Below are 18,937 nucleotides of genomic sequence, written 5' to 3'. Positions count from 1 at the left end.
TCTGGGGAAATTGTGAAAGTGTTCTTGCCTCTACAACTGGAGTGGGCGGAGTAACTGGGTGGGGTGGAGTGGCTTGAGTAACTGTGAAAAGTGTTAAAAAGCTAAATATTTTAAAAAGTATAAATAGTAGCAAAAAAGTTCCATCATTAGCTGAAAGAGCTGAACATTTTTTTCAAAAGTAATTTTTTTTTTCAAAAAGTAATTTTTTTTTTTTCAAAAATGAATTTTTTTTTTCAAAAATGATTTTTTTTAATTCAAAAATGATTTTTTTTTCTTCAAAAATGATTTTTTTTTTCTCAAAAATAATTTTTTTTTCGAAATTATTTTTTTTTTTAAAGTAATTTTTTTTTCAAAAATAATTTTTTTTTTTCAAAAATAATTTTTTTTTTTCAAAAATATTTTTTTTTTTTACATGGGGCGGTCATAATGTTTTGGCTGATCATGGGGTGGTCATAATGTTTTGGCTGATCATGGGGTTGTCAGCTTTTGTCACTTCCCACTCTAGTTTTGAACATTTCGCCATTCATTCCTATGGGACCAATTTCGCTGCAAAAACATCATTTCATGGACCATTCGGCGAAACGTTCCACAAAGTAATAGCACACCAATCGGGAACAATCCGCTCGTTTCGGTATATTACTTGTCTCTGTAGTGTAAAAACTGTGGGAGGAGTCTACAAGCATTATCAAGTCTAGCAGATGAAGTCACATGCATTTGGGGTGTCTCAGCATCTTGTGTTTACAACCACTGTTTCCTAGCAACGCTCATGCCCTGTTTATGCTTCCCAAATACTACTTCATCAAAACTGCCCCATCAGAATTACCCCATCAAAACTGCCCCATCATATTCCTCTATTATAAATCAGTACATGGTGTGTCTGTCCCCTCCCCCGGGCTCTGTAATCAGAGCTGAGATGCTCCAGCCACCTCCCCCCTGTGTATAACAGAAGCTTTGGTAACCATGGCAACAAAACAAACACCGTACACTCTGATTAATGGCTAAAATTTCCTGAAATGACCTCTAAACAAATGGCCGTATTTTAAAAAGTATACATCCTACAGCGAAGATCTTTATATTGTGAGAATCACAAGACCCAGAACTAGATTTTGATACATAGTATGTCTCTGAAATATTAAAATTGAAGGCACGGTCGCAGTTTAGAAATTGCCCTTCAAATTTGAAGGGGCTAGAGCAGGGGTCTCAAACTGGCGGCCCTCCAGCTGTTGCCAAACTACAAGTCCCATGAGGCATTGCAAGGCTGACAGTTACAAACTTGACTCCCACAGACAGAGGCATGATGGGACTTGTAGTTTCACAACAGCTGGAGGGCCACCAGTTTGAGACCCCTGGGCTAGAGTGTAGTTTCAATGAATGTCAATGGACGGCGTGAGTTGCAAACAAATGGTCATATTGTGAAAACTATCAGGACTATGGCTTAGCCGTGGACATGTTTAGTGGCAGCAGGGATAGCTGAACATTTTGATATAAGATTTGTGTAGGTGGGCTTGAAAATGAGGGAGTGTCGGCAGTTTAGAAATCATGTTCTGATTTTCCAGCTTTTGCCATCTCCCACTCTAGTTTCCCCATTCATTCCTATGGGACCAATTTCGCCGCAAAAACTACGATATTTCGTGAACCATTCGGCGAAACGTTCCACAAAGTAATAGCACACCATTCGGGAACAATCCGCACGTTTCGGTATATTACTTGTCTATGTAGTGTAAAAACTGTGGGAGGAGTTAGGGTGGTAAATTTGGCTATAATAATAATAATATATATGTGAGATAACAATAAGTGGTCTTGCTATGCAAGAACACTTAATAATATATATGTGAGATAACAGTAAGTGGTCTTGCTATGCAAGAACACTTACTGTTATCTCACATATATATTATTATTAAGTGTTCTTGCTATGCAAGACCACTTACTGTTATCTCACATATATATTATTATTAAGTGTTCTTGCATAGCAAGAACACTTACTGTTATCTCACATATATATTATTATTAAGTGGTCTTGCTATGCAAGACCACTTAATAATAATATATATGTGAGATAACAGTAAGTGGTCTTGCTATGCAAGAACACTTAATAATATATATGTGAGATAACAGTAAGTGGTCTTGCTATGCAAGAACACTTAATAATATATATGTGAGATAACAGTAAGTGGTCTTGCTATGCAAGAACACTTAACTAGAAAAGCTACAATTTCTGGGGAAATTGTGAAAAGTGTTCTTGCCTCTACAACTGGAGTGGGCGGAGTAACTGTGTGGAGTGGTTTTGTGGTTGGAGTGGCTGGAGTAACTGAAAAGTGTTAAAATGCTTCATATTTTAAAAAGTATAAATAGTAGTAAAAAAGTTGAAGAAGTCCCATCATTAGTTGAAAGAGCTGAACATTTTTTTCAAAAATTATTATTTTTTTTCAAAAATGATTTTTTTTTTTTTTCAAAAATGATTTTTTTTTTTTTTTTTCAAAAATGAATTTTTTTTTTTTAACCACTTGACAACTGGGCACTTAAACCCCCTTCCTAACCAGACCAATTTTCAGCTTTTGAGGCTCTCACATTTTGAATGACAATTACTCAGTCATGCAACACTGTATCTATATGAAATTTTTGTCCTTTTTTTCACACAAATAGAGCTTTCTTTTGGTGGTATTTAATCACCGCTGGGTTCTTTATTTTTTGCGCCGTAAAAGAAAAAAGACCGAAAAATCTGTAAAAAAATACATTTTTCTTCATTTCTGTTATAATATTTTGCAAATTAGTAATTTTTCTTCATATATTTTGGCCAAAATTTATATCGCTACATATCTTTGGTAAAAATAACCCAAATCGGTGGATATTATTTGGTCTTTTTGAAAGTTAGAGAGTCCAAAAGCTATGGTGCGAATATCTGAAAATTGATCACACCTGAAGTACTGACGGCCTATCTAATTTCCTGAGACCCTAACATGCCAGAAAAGTACAAATACCCCCCAAATGACCCCTTTTTGGAAAGAAGACAATCTAAGGTATTTAGAAAGATGCATGGTGAGTTTTTTGAAGTTGTCATTTTTTTCCCACAATTCTTTGCAAAATAAAGGTTTTTTTTTACTTTTTTTTTTTCCACAAAATTGTCATATTAGCAGGGTATTTCTCACACACCGCATATGCATACCACAAATTACACCCCAAAACACATTCTGCTATTACTCCCGAGTATGGCGATACCACATGTGTGAGACTTTTACACAGCGTGGCCACATACAGAGGCCCAACATGCAGGGGAGCACCTTCAGGCGTTCTGGAGCACCCAGGACAATTCTGACATTTCTCTCCTACATGTAAAAATTATCATTTATTAGCTAGAAAATTACATAGAACCCCAAAACATTATATATGTTTTTTTAGCAAAGACCCTAGAGAATACAATGGCGGTTGTTGCAACTTTTTATCTCACACGGTATTTGTGCAGCAATTTTTTTAACGCTTTTTTTGGAAAAAAAACTGTTTTATGCTTTACAAAAACCAAAACAGTAAAGTTGGCCCAATGTTTTTGCATAATGTGAAAGATGAAGTTACGCTGAGTAAATAGATAGCCAACATGTCACCTTTCTAAATTGCACGCGCTTGTGGAATGGCGCCAAACTTTGCTACTCAAAAATCCCATAGGCGACGCTTTAAAATTTTTTACTGGTTACATGTTTTGAGTTACAGAGGAGGTATAGGACCAAAATTATTGCTCTCGCTCTACCGATCGCAGCGATACCTCACATGTGTGGTTTGAACACCGTTTTCATATGTGGGCGGGACTTACGTATGCGTTCACTTCTGCATGCAAGCACACAGGGACAGGGGCGCTTTAAATTTTTTTTTTTTTTTTTATTGTTCGTTTTACTTTATTTTAGTTTGATGCTTTTTTCCAAAAAAAAAAATTTTGACCATTTTTATTTCTATTACAAGGAATGTAAACATCCTTGTAATAGGAATATGGCATGACAGGTCCTCTTTACAGTGAGATATGGGGTCAATAAGACCCCACATCTCACCTCTAGGCTGGGAAGCCTGAAATTAAAAAAAAAAAAAAAAAAAGATCCTGGCTTCGATCGTAGCGGTGAGTCGGTAGAAGCGCGGGAGGGGGTCATCCCATCTCGCCTCCCGTAAGAACGATCAAGCAGTGGAACAGCCGCTATGATCATTCTTATGGTGTAGGGAATCACCGGCTGAAAAAGCTGATATCTGAATGATGCCTGTAGCTGCAGGCATCATTCAGATATCCCCGCACAAAGTCAAGGACGTTGTATGACGGCTGGCGGGCGGGAAGTGGTTAAAATGCATTTTTTTTTTAACACAAAGTTGTCCATTTATACAATATTTCTAACACATAGCATGTACATATCAAATATGACACCCCGAAATAGATTTTTCTACTCCGGCGATACCACATGTGTGAGACTTCCACAGCCTGGCCACATACAAAGGCCAAGTACAGCCGAGCATGGCTCAGCATGGCGGGGTATTGCGGGGTATGGCAGGATAATGCGGGGCTTTGCAGAGTATTGTGGGGTATTCCTGGGTAATGTGGGGCTTTGCAGTGTATTGTGGGGGTATTGCAGGGTAATGCGGGGTATTCCAGGGTAATGTGGGGCTTTGCAGAGTAATGCACAGCATTGCAGAGTAGTAGGGATGGCTGAGCATGGATGGATGGATGTCTCTGTGCAGTGCTGTGGGCACTACACATCCAGCCCACAGCGCTGCAGCCATCCATCCATCCCCCTCTCCGCTCACAGTGTACCGATCGGTACACAGGAGGGGAGGAGAGGAACCGGCGTCATCAGATGACGCCGGTCTGTTTACATGTGATCGCGCCATCATTTGACGGCGTGATCACACGGTAAACGGCCACGATCAGCGCCCATTTACCGGGATCCGTGATGCACCCGGCGGTCACGGATGTGCTCGGGTGCGTGCCCCAGGGGGCGCGCGAGAGGGGAATTCCGGGAGGACGTCATATGACATCCTCCCAGAGTTAAGCAACCGCCCTGCAGCCGTCATTCAGCTATGGGCCGGTTGTTAAGTGGTTAAATTAATTTTTATTTTTTTTTAAATGAATTTTTTTTTTTCAAAAATTTTTTTTTTTTATGGGGCGGTCATAATGTTTTGGCTGATCATGGGGTTGTCAGCTTTTGTCACCTCCCACACTTTTTAACATTTCACCATTCATTCCTATGGGACCAATTTCGCCGCAAAAACAACGATATTTCGTGAACCATTTGGCAAAACGTTCCACAAAGTAATAGCACACCAATTAAATGACACTGAGGCCGGATTCACACTGGTATAGTTCAGCTTTTCACAAAGTTCCACAAGGTAATAGCACACCAATTAAATGACATTGATTCCGGATTCACACTGGTATTTTTCAGCTTTTCACAAAGTTCCACAAGGTAATAGCACACCAATTAAATGACATTGAACATTTCGCCATTCATTCCTATGGGACCAATATTGCCGCAAAAACGACGATATTTCGTGAACCATTCGGCGAAAAAAGTTCCACAAAGTAATAGCACACCAATTAAATGACACTGAGGCCGGATTCACACTGGTATAGTTCAGCTTTTCACAAAGTTCCACAAGGTAATAGCACACCAATCGGGAACAATCCGCACCTTCGGTATATTACTGTCTATGTAGTTGAAAAACTGTGGGAGGACTTAGGGTGGTATGATCATGGGGTTGTCAGCTTTTGTCACCTCTCACTCTAGTTTTGAACATTTCGCCATTCATTCCTATGGGACCAATTTCGTCGCAAAAACGAAGATATTTCGTGAACCATTCGGCGAAACGTTCCACAAAGTAATAGCACACCAATTAAATGACATTGATTCCGGATTCACACTGGTATTTTTCAGCTTTTCACAAAGTTCCACAAGGTAATAGCACACCAATTAAATGACATTGAACATTTCGCCATTCATTCCTATGGGACCAATATTGCCGCAAAAACGACGATATTTCGTGAACCATTCGGCGAAAAAAGTTCCACAAAGTAATAGCACACCAATCGGGAACAATCCGCACGTTTTGGTATATTACTTGTCTCTGTAGTGTAAAAACTGTGGGAGGAGTCTACAAGCATTATTAAGTCTAGCAGATGAAGGTATGACCACATGCATTTGGGGGGTCTCAGCATCTTGTGTTTACAACCACTGTTTCCTAGCAACGCTCATGTCCTGTTTATGCTTCACAAATACTGCTCAATACACAGGACCATGATAGCTGTAGTAACTGTGCAGTAATTCAAATGGCCGTATTTTAAAAACTATAAATCCTACAGCGAAGATCTTTATATTGTGAGAATCACAAGACCCAGACCTAGATTTTGATACATAGTATGTCTCTAAAATATTAAAATTGAAGGTCGCAGTTTAGAAATTGCCCTTCAAATTTGAAGGGGCTAGAGTGTAGTTTCAATGAATGTCAATGGATGGTGTGAGTTGCAAACAAATGGTCATATTGTGAAAACTATCAGGACTATGGCTTAGCCGTGGACATGTTTAGTGGCAGCAGGGATAGCTGAACGTTTTGATATAAGATTTGTGTAGGTGGGCTTGAAAATGAGGGAGTGGCGGCAGTTTAGAAATCATGTTCTGATTTTTCAGCTTTTGTCACCTCCCACTCTAGTTTCCCCATTCATTCCTATGGGACCAATTTCGCCGCAAAAATGAGGATATTTCGTGAACCATTCGGCGAAACATTCCACAAAATAATAGCACACCATTCGGGAACAATCTGCACGTTTCGGTATATTACTTGTCTATGTAGTGTAAAAACTGTGGGAGGAGTTAGGGTGGTAAATTTGGCTATAATAATAAGAATAAGAATAATAATAATATATATGTGAGATAACAGTAAGTGGTCTTGCTATGCAAGAACACTTAATAATATATATGTGAGATAACAGTAAGTGGTCTTGCTATGCAAGAACACTTAATAATAAGAATAACTAGAAAAGCTACAATTTCTGGGGAAATTGTGAAAGTGTTCTTGCCTCTACAACTGGAGTGGGCGGAGTAACTGGGTGGGGTGGAGTGGCTTGAGTAACTGTGAAAAGTGTTAAAAAGCTTAATATTTTAAAAAGTATAAATAGTAGTAAAAAAGTTCCATCATTAGCTGAAAGAGCTGAACATTTTTTTCAAAAGTAATTTTTTTTTTTTCAAAAATGATTTTTTTTTTTCAAAAGTAATTTTTTTTTTATGGGGCGGTCATAATGTTTTGGCTGATCATGGGGTTGTCAGCTTTTGTCCCCTCCCACTCTAGTTTTGAACATTTCGCCATTCATTCCTATGGGACCAATTTTGTCGCAAAAACGACGATATTTCATGAACCATTCGGCGAAACGTTCCAGAAAGTAATAGCACACCAATTAAATGACATTGATTCCGGATTCACACTGGTATATTTCAGCTTTTCACAAAGTTCCACAAGGTAATAGCACACCAATTAAATGACATTGAACATTTCGCCATTCATTCCTATGGGACCAATTTTGCCGCAAAAACTACGATATTTCGTGAACCATTTGGTGAAACGTTCCACAAAGTAATAGCACACCAATCGGGAACAATCCGCACGTTTCGGTATATTACTTGTCTCTGTAGTGTAAAAACTGTGGGAGGAGTCTACAAGCATTATCAAGTCTAGCAGATGAAGTCACATGCATTTGGGGTGTCTCAGCATCTTGTGTTTACCACTGTTTCCTAGCAACGCTCATGCCCTGTTTATGCTTCACAAATACTGCTCCATACACAGTACACAGGACCATGATAGATGTAGTAACTATGCAGTAATTCAAATGGCCGTATTTTAAAAACTATAAATCCTACAGCGAAGATCTTTATATTGTGAGAATCACAAGACCCAGACCTAGATTTTGATGTATAGTATGTCTCTGAAATATTAAAAATGGAGGCATGGTCGCAGTTTAGAAATTGCCCTTCAAATTTGAAGGGGCTAGAGTGTAGTTTCAATGAATGTCAATGGACGGCGTGAGTTGCAAACAAATGGTTATATTGTGAAAACTATCAGGACTATGGCTTAGCCGTGGACATGTTTAGTGGCAGCAGGGATAGCTGAACGTTTTGATATAATATTTGTGTAGGTGGGCTTGAAAATGAGGGAGTGGTGGCAGTTTAGAAATCATGTTCTGATTTTTCAGCTTTTGTCACCTCCCACTCTAGTTTCCCCATTCATTCCTATGGGACCTATTTCGCCGCAAAAATGACGATATTTCGTGAACCATTTGGTGAAACGTTCCACAAAATAAAAGCACACCATTCGGGAACAATCCGCACGTTTCGGTATATTACTTGTCTATGTAGTGTAAAAACTGTGGGAGGAGTTAGGGTGGTAAATTTGGCTAGAAGAAGAAGAAGAAGAATATATATGTGAGATAACAGTAAGTGGTCTTGCTATGCAAGAACACTTAATAATAATATATATGTGAGATAACAGTAAGTGGTCTTGCTATGCAAAATTGTGGGAGGAGTTAGGGTGGTAAATTTGGCTATAATAATAATAATAACTAGAAAAGGTACAATTTCTGGGGAAATTGTAAAAAGTGTTCTTGCCTCTACAACTGGAGTGGGTGGAATAACTGGATGGAGTGGCTTGAGTAACTGTGAAAAGTGTTAAAAAGCTTAATATTTTAAAAAGTATAAATAGTAGTAAAAAAGTTGAACTCCCATCATTAGCTGAAAGAGCTGAACTTTTTTTTCAAAAATGAATTTTTTTTTTTTCAAAAATAATTTTTTCTTTTAAAAAATGTATTTTTTTTTTTTCAAAAATGAATTTTTTTTTTCAAAAATATTTTTTTTTTATGGGGCGGTCATAATGTTTTGGCTGATCATGGGGTTGTCAGCTTTTGTCACCTCCCACTCTAGTTTTGAACATTTCACCATTCATTCCTATGGGACCAATTTCGTCGCAAAAACGACGATATTTCGTGAACCATTCGGCGAAACGTTCCAGAAAGTAATAGCACACCAATTAAATGACATTGATTCCGGATTCACACTGGTATATTTGAGCTTTTCACAAAGTTCCACAAGGTAATAGCACACCAATTAAATGACATTGAACATTTCACAATTTATTCCTATGGGACCAATATTGCCGCAAAAACGACGATATTTTGTGAACCATTCGGCGAAAAAAGTTCCACAAAGTAATAGCACACCAATTAAATGACATTGAACATTTCGCCATTTATTCCTATGGGACCAATTTCACCGCAAAAACTATGATATTTCGTGAACCATTCGGCGAAACGTTCCACAAAGTAATAGCACACCAATCGGGAACAATCCGCACGTTTCGGTATGTTACTTGTCTATGTAGTGTAAAAACTGTGGGAGGAGTTAGGGTGGTAAATTTGGCTATAATAATAAGAATAATAATATATATGTGAGATAACAGTAAGTGGTCTTGCTATGCAAGAACACTTAATAATAATATATATGTGAGATAACAGTAAGTGGTCTTGCTATGCAAGAACACTTAATAATAATAACTAGAAAATGCATTTCCTGGGGAAAATGCGTGGGAATGCTGAATAGCTAAATTGCTAAAACGGCCTCCATCAAAACTGCCCCATCATATTGCCATCAAAACTGCCCCATCAGAATTGCCCCATCAAAATTGTCCCCATTAAAACTGCCCCATCATATTGCCACCATCAAAACTGCTCCATCAAAATTGTCCCATCATATTGCCACCATCAGAATTGCCCCATCAAAACTGCCCCACCATATTGCCACCATCAAAACTGCCCCATCAGAATTGCCCCATCATATTACCACCATCAAAACTGCCCCATCATATTGCCATCAAAACTGCCCCATTAGAATTGCCCCATCAAAATTTTCCCCATCAAAACTGCCCCATCATATTGCCACCATCAAAACTGCCCCATCAGAATTGCCCCATCAAAACTGCCCTATCATATTGCCACCATCAAAACTGCCCCATCAGAACTGCCCCATCAAAACTGCCCCGTCATATTGCCACCATCAAACCTGCCCCATCAGAATTGCCCCATCAAAACTGCCCCCATCATATTGCCACCATCAAAACTGCCCCCATCATATTGCCACCATCAAAACTGCCCCATCAGAATTGCCCCATCATATTGCCACCATCAAATCTGCCCCATCAGAATTGCCCCATCAAAACTGCCCCATCATATTGCCACCATCAAAACTGCCCCATCAGAATTGCCCCATCAAAACTGCCCCATCATATTGCCACCATCAAAACTGCCCCCATCAAAACTGCCCCATCAGAATTGCCCCATCAAAACTGCCCCATCAGAATTGCCCTATCAAAACTGCCCCATCAGAATTGCCCCATCAAAACTGCCCCATCAGAATTGCCCTATCAAAACTTCCCCATCATATTGCCACCATCAAAACTGCCCCATCAGAATTGTCCCATCAAAACTGCCCCATCATATTGCCACCATCAAAACTGCCCCATCATAATTGCACCATCAAAACTGCCCCATCATATTCCTCTATTATAAATCAGTACATGGTGTGTCTGTCCCCTCCCCCCGGGCTCTGTAATCAGAGCTGAGATGCTCCAGCCACCTCCCCCCCGTGTATAACAGAAGCTTTGGTAACCATGGCAACAAAACAAACACAGTACACTCTGATTAATGGCTAAAATTTCCTGAAATGACCTCTAAACAAAAAGCTTTTTCTCAAAAACTGTAAAAGATATCAAACTGAAAAGCTGTAGCCAGATAGCTGAATATTTTGTGAACATTTTAAAGTTTGTTTGGTGTCTGTAGGTGAAAGTATGAAGGAGCTGAAACTTTTGGGAGCGGAAGAAGATTTTAAGGATCTGAAGCATGCTCTTATTGACTTCAATGTTAAAAAAAAAGTGTTAAAAAGCTTAATGTTTTAAAAAGTATAAATGGTAGAAAAAAAGTTGAAAAAGAGCACACATCAGCTAAAAGAGACGAACATTTTAATAGTTGAATGGTTTTAATAGCTGAAAGTATGCAGAAGTTACGCAGAGCCAAAAAACGTACGGAATAAAATTAAAAATAAATAAAATCGAATAACAATAGTGGGACTGCTAAAGCAATCCCACTAACTAGAAAAGCTACAATTTCTGGGGAAATTGTGAAAAGTGTTCTTGCCTCTACAACTGGAGTAGGGGGAGTAACTGGGTGGAGTGGCTTGAGGTTTTTTTATTCAAAAAATGTTATTTTTTTTTTCAAAAATATTTTTTTTTCCAAAATAATTTTTTTTTTTCAAAAATATTTTTTTTTCAAAAATTTTTTTTTTTTCAAAAATATTTTTTTTTCCAAAATAATTTTTTTTTTTTCAAAAATATTTTTTTTTCCAAAATATTTTTTTTTTTTTCAAAAATATTTTTTTTTCCAAAATAATTTTTTTTTTTTCAAAAATATTTTTTTTTTCATGGGGCGGTCATAATGTTTTGGCTGATCATGGGGTGGTCATAATGTTTTGGCTGATCATGGGGTTGTCAGGTTTTGTCACCTCCCACTCTAGTTTTGAACATTTCGCCATTCATTCCTATGGGACCAATTTCGCCGCAAAAACGACGATATTTCGTGAACCATTCGGTGAAACGTTCCACAAAGTAATAGCACACCAATTAAATGACATTGATTCCGGATTCACACTGGTATTTTTCAGCTTTACAAGGTAATAGCACACCAATTAAATGACATTGAACATTTCGCCATTCATTCCTATGGGACTAATTTTGCCGCAAAAACGACGATATTTCGTGAACCATTCGGCGAAACGTTCCACAAAATAATAGAAACACCAATTAAATGACATTGAGGCCGGATTCACACTGGTATTTTTCAGCTTTTCACAAAGTTCCACAAGGTGATAGCACACCAATTAAATGACATTGAACATTTCGCCATTCATTCCTATGGGACTAATTTCGCCGCAAAAATTATGATATTTCGTGGACCATTCGGCGAAACGTTCCACAAAGTAATAGCACACCAATCGGGAGCAATCCGCACGTTTCAGTATATTACTTGTCTATGTAGTGTAAAAATTGTTAGAGGAGTCTACAAGCATTATCAAGTCTAGCAGATGAAGGTATGTTAGAATATCATTATGAATGGTTGAGTTCTTGTGATAATTGAATTATATATATAAATATATATATAAATATATATATATATCTTCTATGTATGGAAAAGGTGACGTTATATAGGTTTTTATACTCATATAAGTTTATGCTGGTATAGGCTTTGTATGCATTGCTTGGGAGAGATTCATCTCACATGTGGATACAATTTAGTGTAGACCATTTCACCTCCCCCATCGTAAGAAGATTAGATTACAGTCTTTCCAAAGACACAAAGTTTCAGTATGTTAAGAATATAAGCTGTTTCTTTACATTGCTATATTTCTTGATTAGGATATTAATAAGAACACTGCATTTTACATATATGTATACTGATATGTAGGATTTTATATGTTTAAAGGAAATGTATATATTGTAAGTTAAATGATTCTTAAAAGATAGCTTTTTTCACATAGTTCATAGCCCCACCCTTAGGAATGTTGGAAGGAGTAATTCAAATTTCCCGGTCTTTTCTATGGGACTATAACAAACCGTTTTCAAGACACACACACACACACAGATCTCAAGATATACACACAGACATATCTGATTTAAACTTTATTTTAAGAATAATCTATTTTTGTATTCTACATTTTGACATTGTTTTTGTAACATTTTGCTAATTGATCATTAAATCAATTTTGGAGGTTTTACACGAGAACTTAACAGATTTTTCTTGGAACTTTTCTCATCAATATGTATTATTGAAATATAGTTATTAATACAGTAAATAACTCGATTATTACAGTGGCGAGCCATTTGCCAGATTCTTTTTGTCCGAATATCGAATTTTTTTTCAATAATTTCTCCTTCCGCTTGTCGAGAGGGAATATCAGCAAAAACTGATTATTCAGACAAGCTTTCAGGAGAAATCGAAAAAGTTCATTTTCGGCATCATTGAATTGAACTTGGAAGGAAAAGAAACATTAGAATTGGTGAGACGTTTGTGCACGTACAAGAAAAATCTGTTTCTTGATGACGTAATTTCCCGCCAAGAGAGGGAACGCGTGTTACATGAAGGAAGCCGTCTTACATTGGTAAGTTATGGATTTAATTCATGAATTATCCAGTGAGAGTGATTTAGAATTTAAAAATTTGTCAAAGTTTGTTAAAGATGATGAATTATGGTGTTACATGTTCAATGAATGCTTACAGGCTAATAAGAAAATACAAAAGTCAAAATTTACATTTAAGAAATTCAGCAAACAGGTTAGGAATTTGATTAAGTTAATTAAAATTTATGATACAATGATATCAGGAGTTTTTGAAAGCAATGTAGTTGGTACAAAAGAGGAAACAAAGGACAATAGTTTATGTACTAATTGTCAGATTTTGACTGAAAGGATAGATGATTTGCAGAGTGCAATTCAAATAAAGGATATTCAGTTGTCTGAGTTACAGAATAATGTAAAGTTTAAAGCAGAGTCAAGCAAGAGTTTAGAGATTAATGTTAATGCAGACTCTATGAATGTTACTGCAGATTCTATGCAGAAGCCTTTTGTACAAGATATGCGGTTTTTCAAGGTTGATGACCAGGAAAATGAAGTTTTGCTTAAAACAAAAATACTGAATAAAGCTGCTGAATGCAGACACCGTTTAGATATATTACAAAATGGCGTTCAGAGTGCCACGTGTAAGGCCACACCCAGAGATGGTGAGATACACGTCACAGGCAGAACTAAAGTTTCAGAGCAGACAGGAAATACTTCCCTACATACTACACAAAGGAAAACTTTGAAAGTAGAAAATACAGAACATATTTCTGAGCAATATATTCTTTCTTCTTTAAACAATAGTTTGACTGATTTGCCTTATGCTTCAGAAGTCAAACAGATCAGTACATTGACTGTTAATGACAGTTCAATCAATTTGAAAAACAATGATGAAATTGAGAGGGATGGATTACTTCCATCACCATCAGGATTTAGGAAAAAAGGTTCTGAGTCATCTCCAACATTAAAATATGTGACTTCACTTTTATTAGATGAAAGTGGAAGGCCATGGTTACATGGTTTATTAAATGGCAAGGATACTAAATGGTTAATAGATTTAGGATCTAAACTCAGTTTAACTAAAAACAAATTACATGTGAATATTGATTCTCCAAAATGTAATTTAATTGGTTTCAATGGAAAAGGAAATACAGTTGCAGCTAAAGTTTCTGGTGTGAATTTCGAGATTCCGGGAGTTTTAAAAACTAAAATGGACATCTGGTGTTGCCAAAATACAGAGAATATTTTAGGCATGGATGTGATTAGTAAATTAGATTGGATTATTGATTTAAGTAATTCTACTATATGGAAAGATTCATCTAGGCCCAAATCTAGGTTAATAGATTCTTCCATGTACAATAATGTGGGAAGTATTTGTACAGCAGTCGCTGACATTTCTTCAGATCTTAATTGGCCACACACAGGAACCAATCTCGAATTGGAACAATCGGTAAGAGCACATAAAAGTCTTTGGAGTCAGAACAAAATGGATACAGGTTTGTTTAAAGATATTGAGATAGAAATTGAGGGACGAGACCCTGAACCCCAAATTCAAAATAAGTTGCCACAAGAATCAATAGGTCCAGTTTCTGACATTGTACAATCATTTTTACAACAAGGAATATTAAAGAAGGCACAATCAGTGGTAAATAATTGTATTTGGCCTATCAAGAATGCTGATGATTCGTATTCTTTATCAGTTGATTTAAGATCACTGAATAAATGCATTACAAATAACAAACCTATTGTTCCTAATTTAAATTTAATGTCACAAATGGATGCCAAGGCCAAAGTATTTTCAGTACTGGAAATTTCCAATAGTCATTTTTCAGTACCAGTAACAAACAGCTGTCATTATAAACTTGCCTTCAGTTTCAATAAAGAAACTTATGCCTTCACTAGAATAGTTCCAGAAATGGAAATCAGTGACGGAATAGTGCACGAGTGCTTGGAGAAAGTTTTATCAAAATTTTCTAGATCAAAATGTATTTTCCAACATGTGGACAAAATTTTGTTGTCTACCCAAAATACAGAGGAACATGTCACTCTGTTGACGGAGTTATTTACACTGTTACAAACAGCAGGATTGAAATTGAACACAGAGTCAGTTCAGTTAATGAAAGATAAAGTTAATTTTCTTCATATGCAAATTAGTCATGGACAGAGAAAGTTATCACAGGAAAAAGTTAGAAACATTTCTGCTATTCCAGTTCCAACATCTTACAAGGCATTATATCAATTTTTGAGTGAGGTAAATTCTTGCAAAGAGTTTTTACAGGAATACGATGATAAAGTTAAACCATTATTTGATTTCCTGAAACAAAAAGATGTTGTGTTTGATGAATGGTCTCAAACCCATACAGATGTTTTTGAAATGCTGAAAAGAGATTTGCAGAATGCTGTTTCATTGCATACAATCGAAATTGGAATATCTATGCCTGTTTTATTGTCTACTAAGGTATCTGAGAATTCCATCTCAGTAATTTTATTTCAGGTAAAAGATGGTGAACCGAAAATAATAGGTTTTTTCTCCAGAGGTTTGACAAATATGGAAAAGACTTTTGACACAAATATGAAGCAATTGTTAAGTGTTTATTTTGCAGTCAAAGTAACAGAAAAGATTGTGAGATCTAGGATGATCATATTACGGACACCTGATCTGTCATTAAAAATTCTTTTTAAGAGAATTCATTCAGGAGAATTATATGACAAATATTGCCCATTTTTTAAAACTTTAAAATCTAAACCCATAGAGGTAGATGTGATAACAGAACATTCTCAGCTAAATTTATTCAGAAAGCCTATAAATGGGATTGTTAGAACAAGTGCTGAGAGATGCTTTGAGACAGGATTTGTTAATAATATTAAAAATTGTTCAACAGGTCTTTCTAGGTGTTACCCAAAGAATGGTTATACTATTCAGCAAAAATTCTACAGAAAATGCTGAATTGAAAATGTTAGAAGTACAGTACAGCACGCATTACTCTGAAATATTATAGAAGAGAAGTGAATGAATATATAATTCGCTTTTGTCTTCTGGGGTAATTTTAAATCTTTTATTTAGTTTATGAAAACAAGATTTTATATTATGACTAAAAAAAGAGAAATTGCGTCCTGTCGTTTAACTACACAGAATAATAAATTAGAGTATAGGTAATTTTAAGAAAAATAGAGCAAAGTAAGGTAATTAGAAATGTTATTATTAAAATATGTTGTATGTAGTTTGTATGTCATAATAAAATATTAGAATTTTGGTATGTAAAATGAATAGGTAAATGAAGGTATATTTTGCATGTATTTAAATTCTCAATAATGATACTGCATTCTTTTTTAGGATCTGACTTGTAAGTCACCAAAAGAAAGAAATTTAATATTTCTAGACCTTCCAGATGGGAACAAAATCTTGAAGTTTAAGAATATCAGTTCTGGGAGAAGAATTGACAGAAGAGATTCATTCGTTATAATTATTGTCATTTTAATGTTCAATAAAGTTTTTCCAACTTTACAGAGTGCAGGAAGAAGAAGAAGAAGAAGAAAAATTCTCGAGAACCTCTGATAAGAGAGGACATTTTAAAAACAATGGACTTTTTAGTTTTTTTTTACTACTGATGAAATCATTTATCCATCAGATATATTGCAGTTTTTATATATCATTTTTATGTGACAGGACATGTTTATTATATCAAGATGAGATATTTTTTACACATCATTTTTTACACTCATATATAGTGTATTTTCAGAGTTGAAAGGGTTAAACATCCCTACAATAGAGTCATTCTAGTTAGAGGGAACATCTGGTGTTAATTAAGACAGAGTACATTTTTCTTAAAGGTACATAAACAAGATAGGATTAACTTTACATTGTAATATGTATTTAGTTTTGAAATCATCTCACTTATATGAACAAATTGAAGTTAAGAACATATTTTATGTTTAATTTTGACAAGGTTATTAGAAAGGTTTTATGGATTATAGATTTATGTTAAACACAATTTGGAGGGAAAATATGAAACAAATTTCTGAAGTGATATCTATATTTCAAAGTATTGTACAACAATGTTACATTTATGAATCATGAAATTAAGGGGATTTATTTGGTAAAAGAAAAAGAAAATAATAAGGGTGAAAATTTTTTTTATGGTATATGAAGATGAAGGGTTATGAATTCACTTTTCCTTATACAGAATCAAATTTGAAAATATATATTTAAATCAATTATCTTAAAATCTTTGAGGATGAATGAATACGGATGTGATGCGTTTGAGGTATAAATGGATTTAGAGTTAGATTCAGATTTATATAGATTTAAAATGAAAAGATTAATTTAAATCAATCATTTTGAGAGGGAAATGTTAGAATATCAGAATTTATGAATGGTTGAGTTCTTGTGATAATTGAATTATATATATAAATATATATATAAATATATATATATCTTCTATGTATGGAAAAGGTGAAGTTATATAGGTTTTTATACTCATATAAGTTTATGCTGGTATAGGCTTTGTATGCATTGCTTGGGAGAGATTCATCTCACATGTGGATACAATTTAGTGTAGACCATTTCACCTCCCCCATCGTAAGAAGATTAGATTACAGTCTTTCCAAAGACACAAAGTTTCAGTATGTTAAGAATATAAGCTGTTTCTTTACATTGCTATATTTCTTGATTAGGATATTAATAAGAACACTGCATTTTACATATATGTATACTGATATGTAGGATTTTATATGTTTAAAGGAAATGTATATATTGTAAGTTAAATGATTCTTAAAAGATAGCTTTTTTCACATAGTTCATAGCCCCACCCTTAGGAATGTTGGAAGGAGTAATTCAAATTTCCTGGTCTTTTCTATGGGACTATAACGAACCGTTTTTAAGCCAGCCTCTTTGGGAAAGGTGGGGGTTAATTGAAGGAGTACAGATAGGCTGTGGGAAGAGGGACAGATGCTTTGCAGCTCTCCATCAAGACACACACACACACAGATCTCAAGATATACACACAGACATATCTGATTTAAACTTTATTTTAAGAATAATCTATTTTTGTATTCTACATTTTGACATTGTTTTTGTAACATTTTGCTAATTGATCATTAAATCAATTTTGGAGGTTTTACACGAGAACTTAACAGATTTTTCTTGGAACTTTTCTCATCAATATGTATTATTGAAATATAGTTATTAATACAGTAAATAACTCGATTATTACAAGGTATGACCACATGCATTTGGGGTGTCTCAGCATCTTGTGTTTACAACCACTGTTTCCTAGCAACGCTCATGTCCTGTTTATGCTTCACAAATACTGCTCAATACACAATACACAGGACCATGATAGCTGTAGTAACTGCAGTAATTCAAATGGCCGTATTTTAAAAACTATAAATCCTACAGAGAAGATCTTTATATTGTGAGAATCACAGGACCCAGACCTAGATTTTGATACATAGTATGTCTCTGAAATATTAAAATTGAAGGCATGGTTGCAGTTTAGATATTGCCCTTCAAATTTGAAGGGGCTAGAGTGTAGTTTCAATGAATGTCAATGGACGGTGTGAGTTGCAAACAAATGGTCATATTGTGAAAACTATCAGGACTATGGCTTAGCCGTGGACATGTTTAGTGGCAGCAGGGATAGCTGAACGTTTTGATATAAGATTTGTGTAGGTGGGCTTGAAAATGAGGGAGTGGTGGCAGTTTAGAAATCATGTTCTGATTTTTCAACTTTTGTCACCTCCCACTCTAGTTTCCCCATTCATTTCTATGG

General features: G+C 35.7%; 1 protein-coding gene across 1 annotated transcript in view; it reads left to right on the top strand.

The window, feature by feature from the left end:
• TEF (TEF transcription factor, PAR bZIP family member) overlaps window positions 1–18,299 on the top strand; it is a 170,311-nt gene extending 152,012 nt beyond the window's left edge. The window contains exon 5 of the mRNA XM_073592630.1: window positions 16,501–18,299. Within this exon, the coding sequence (XP_073448731.1) occupies window positions 16,501–16,507 (7 nt within the window). The 3' untranslated portion in view covers window positions 16,508–18,299. The remainder of the gene's footprint in view (window positions 1–16,500) is intronic.
• The last annotated feature ends 638 nt before the right edge of the window (window positions 18,300–18,937 follow it).

Source organism: Aquarana catesbeiana, linkage group LG07 (assembly GCF_042186555.1).
Source record: "Aquarana catesbeiana isolate 2022-GZ linkage group LG07, ASM4218655v1, whole genome shotgun sequence".
In the NCBI taxonomy this organism is placed as follows: domain Eukaryota; kingdom Metazoa; phylum Chordata; class Amphibia; order Anura; family Ranidae; genus Aquarana; species Aquarana catesbeiana.
The sequence above is the reverse complement of the archived record's forward strand: the minus strand, read 5'-3'. Positions and strand labels throughout refer to the sequence as shown.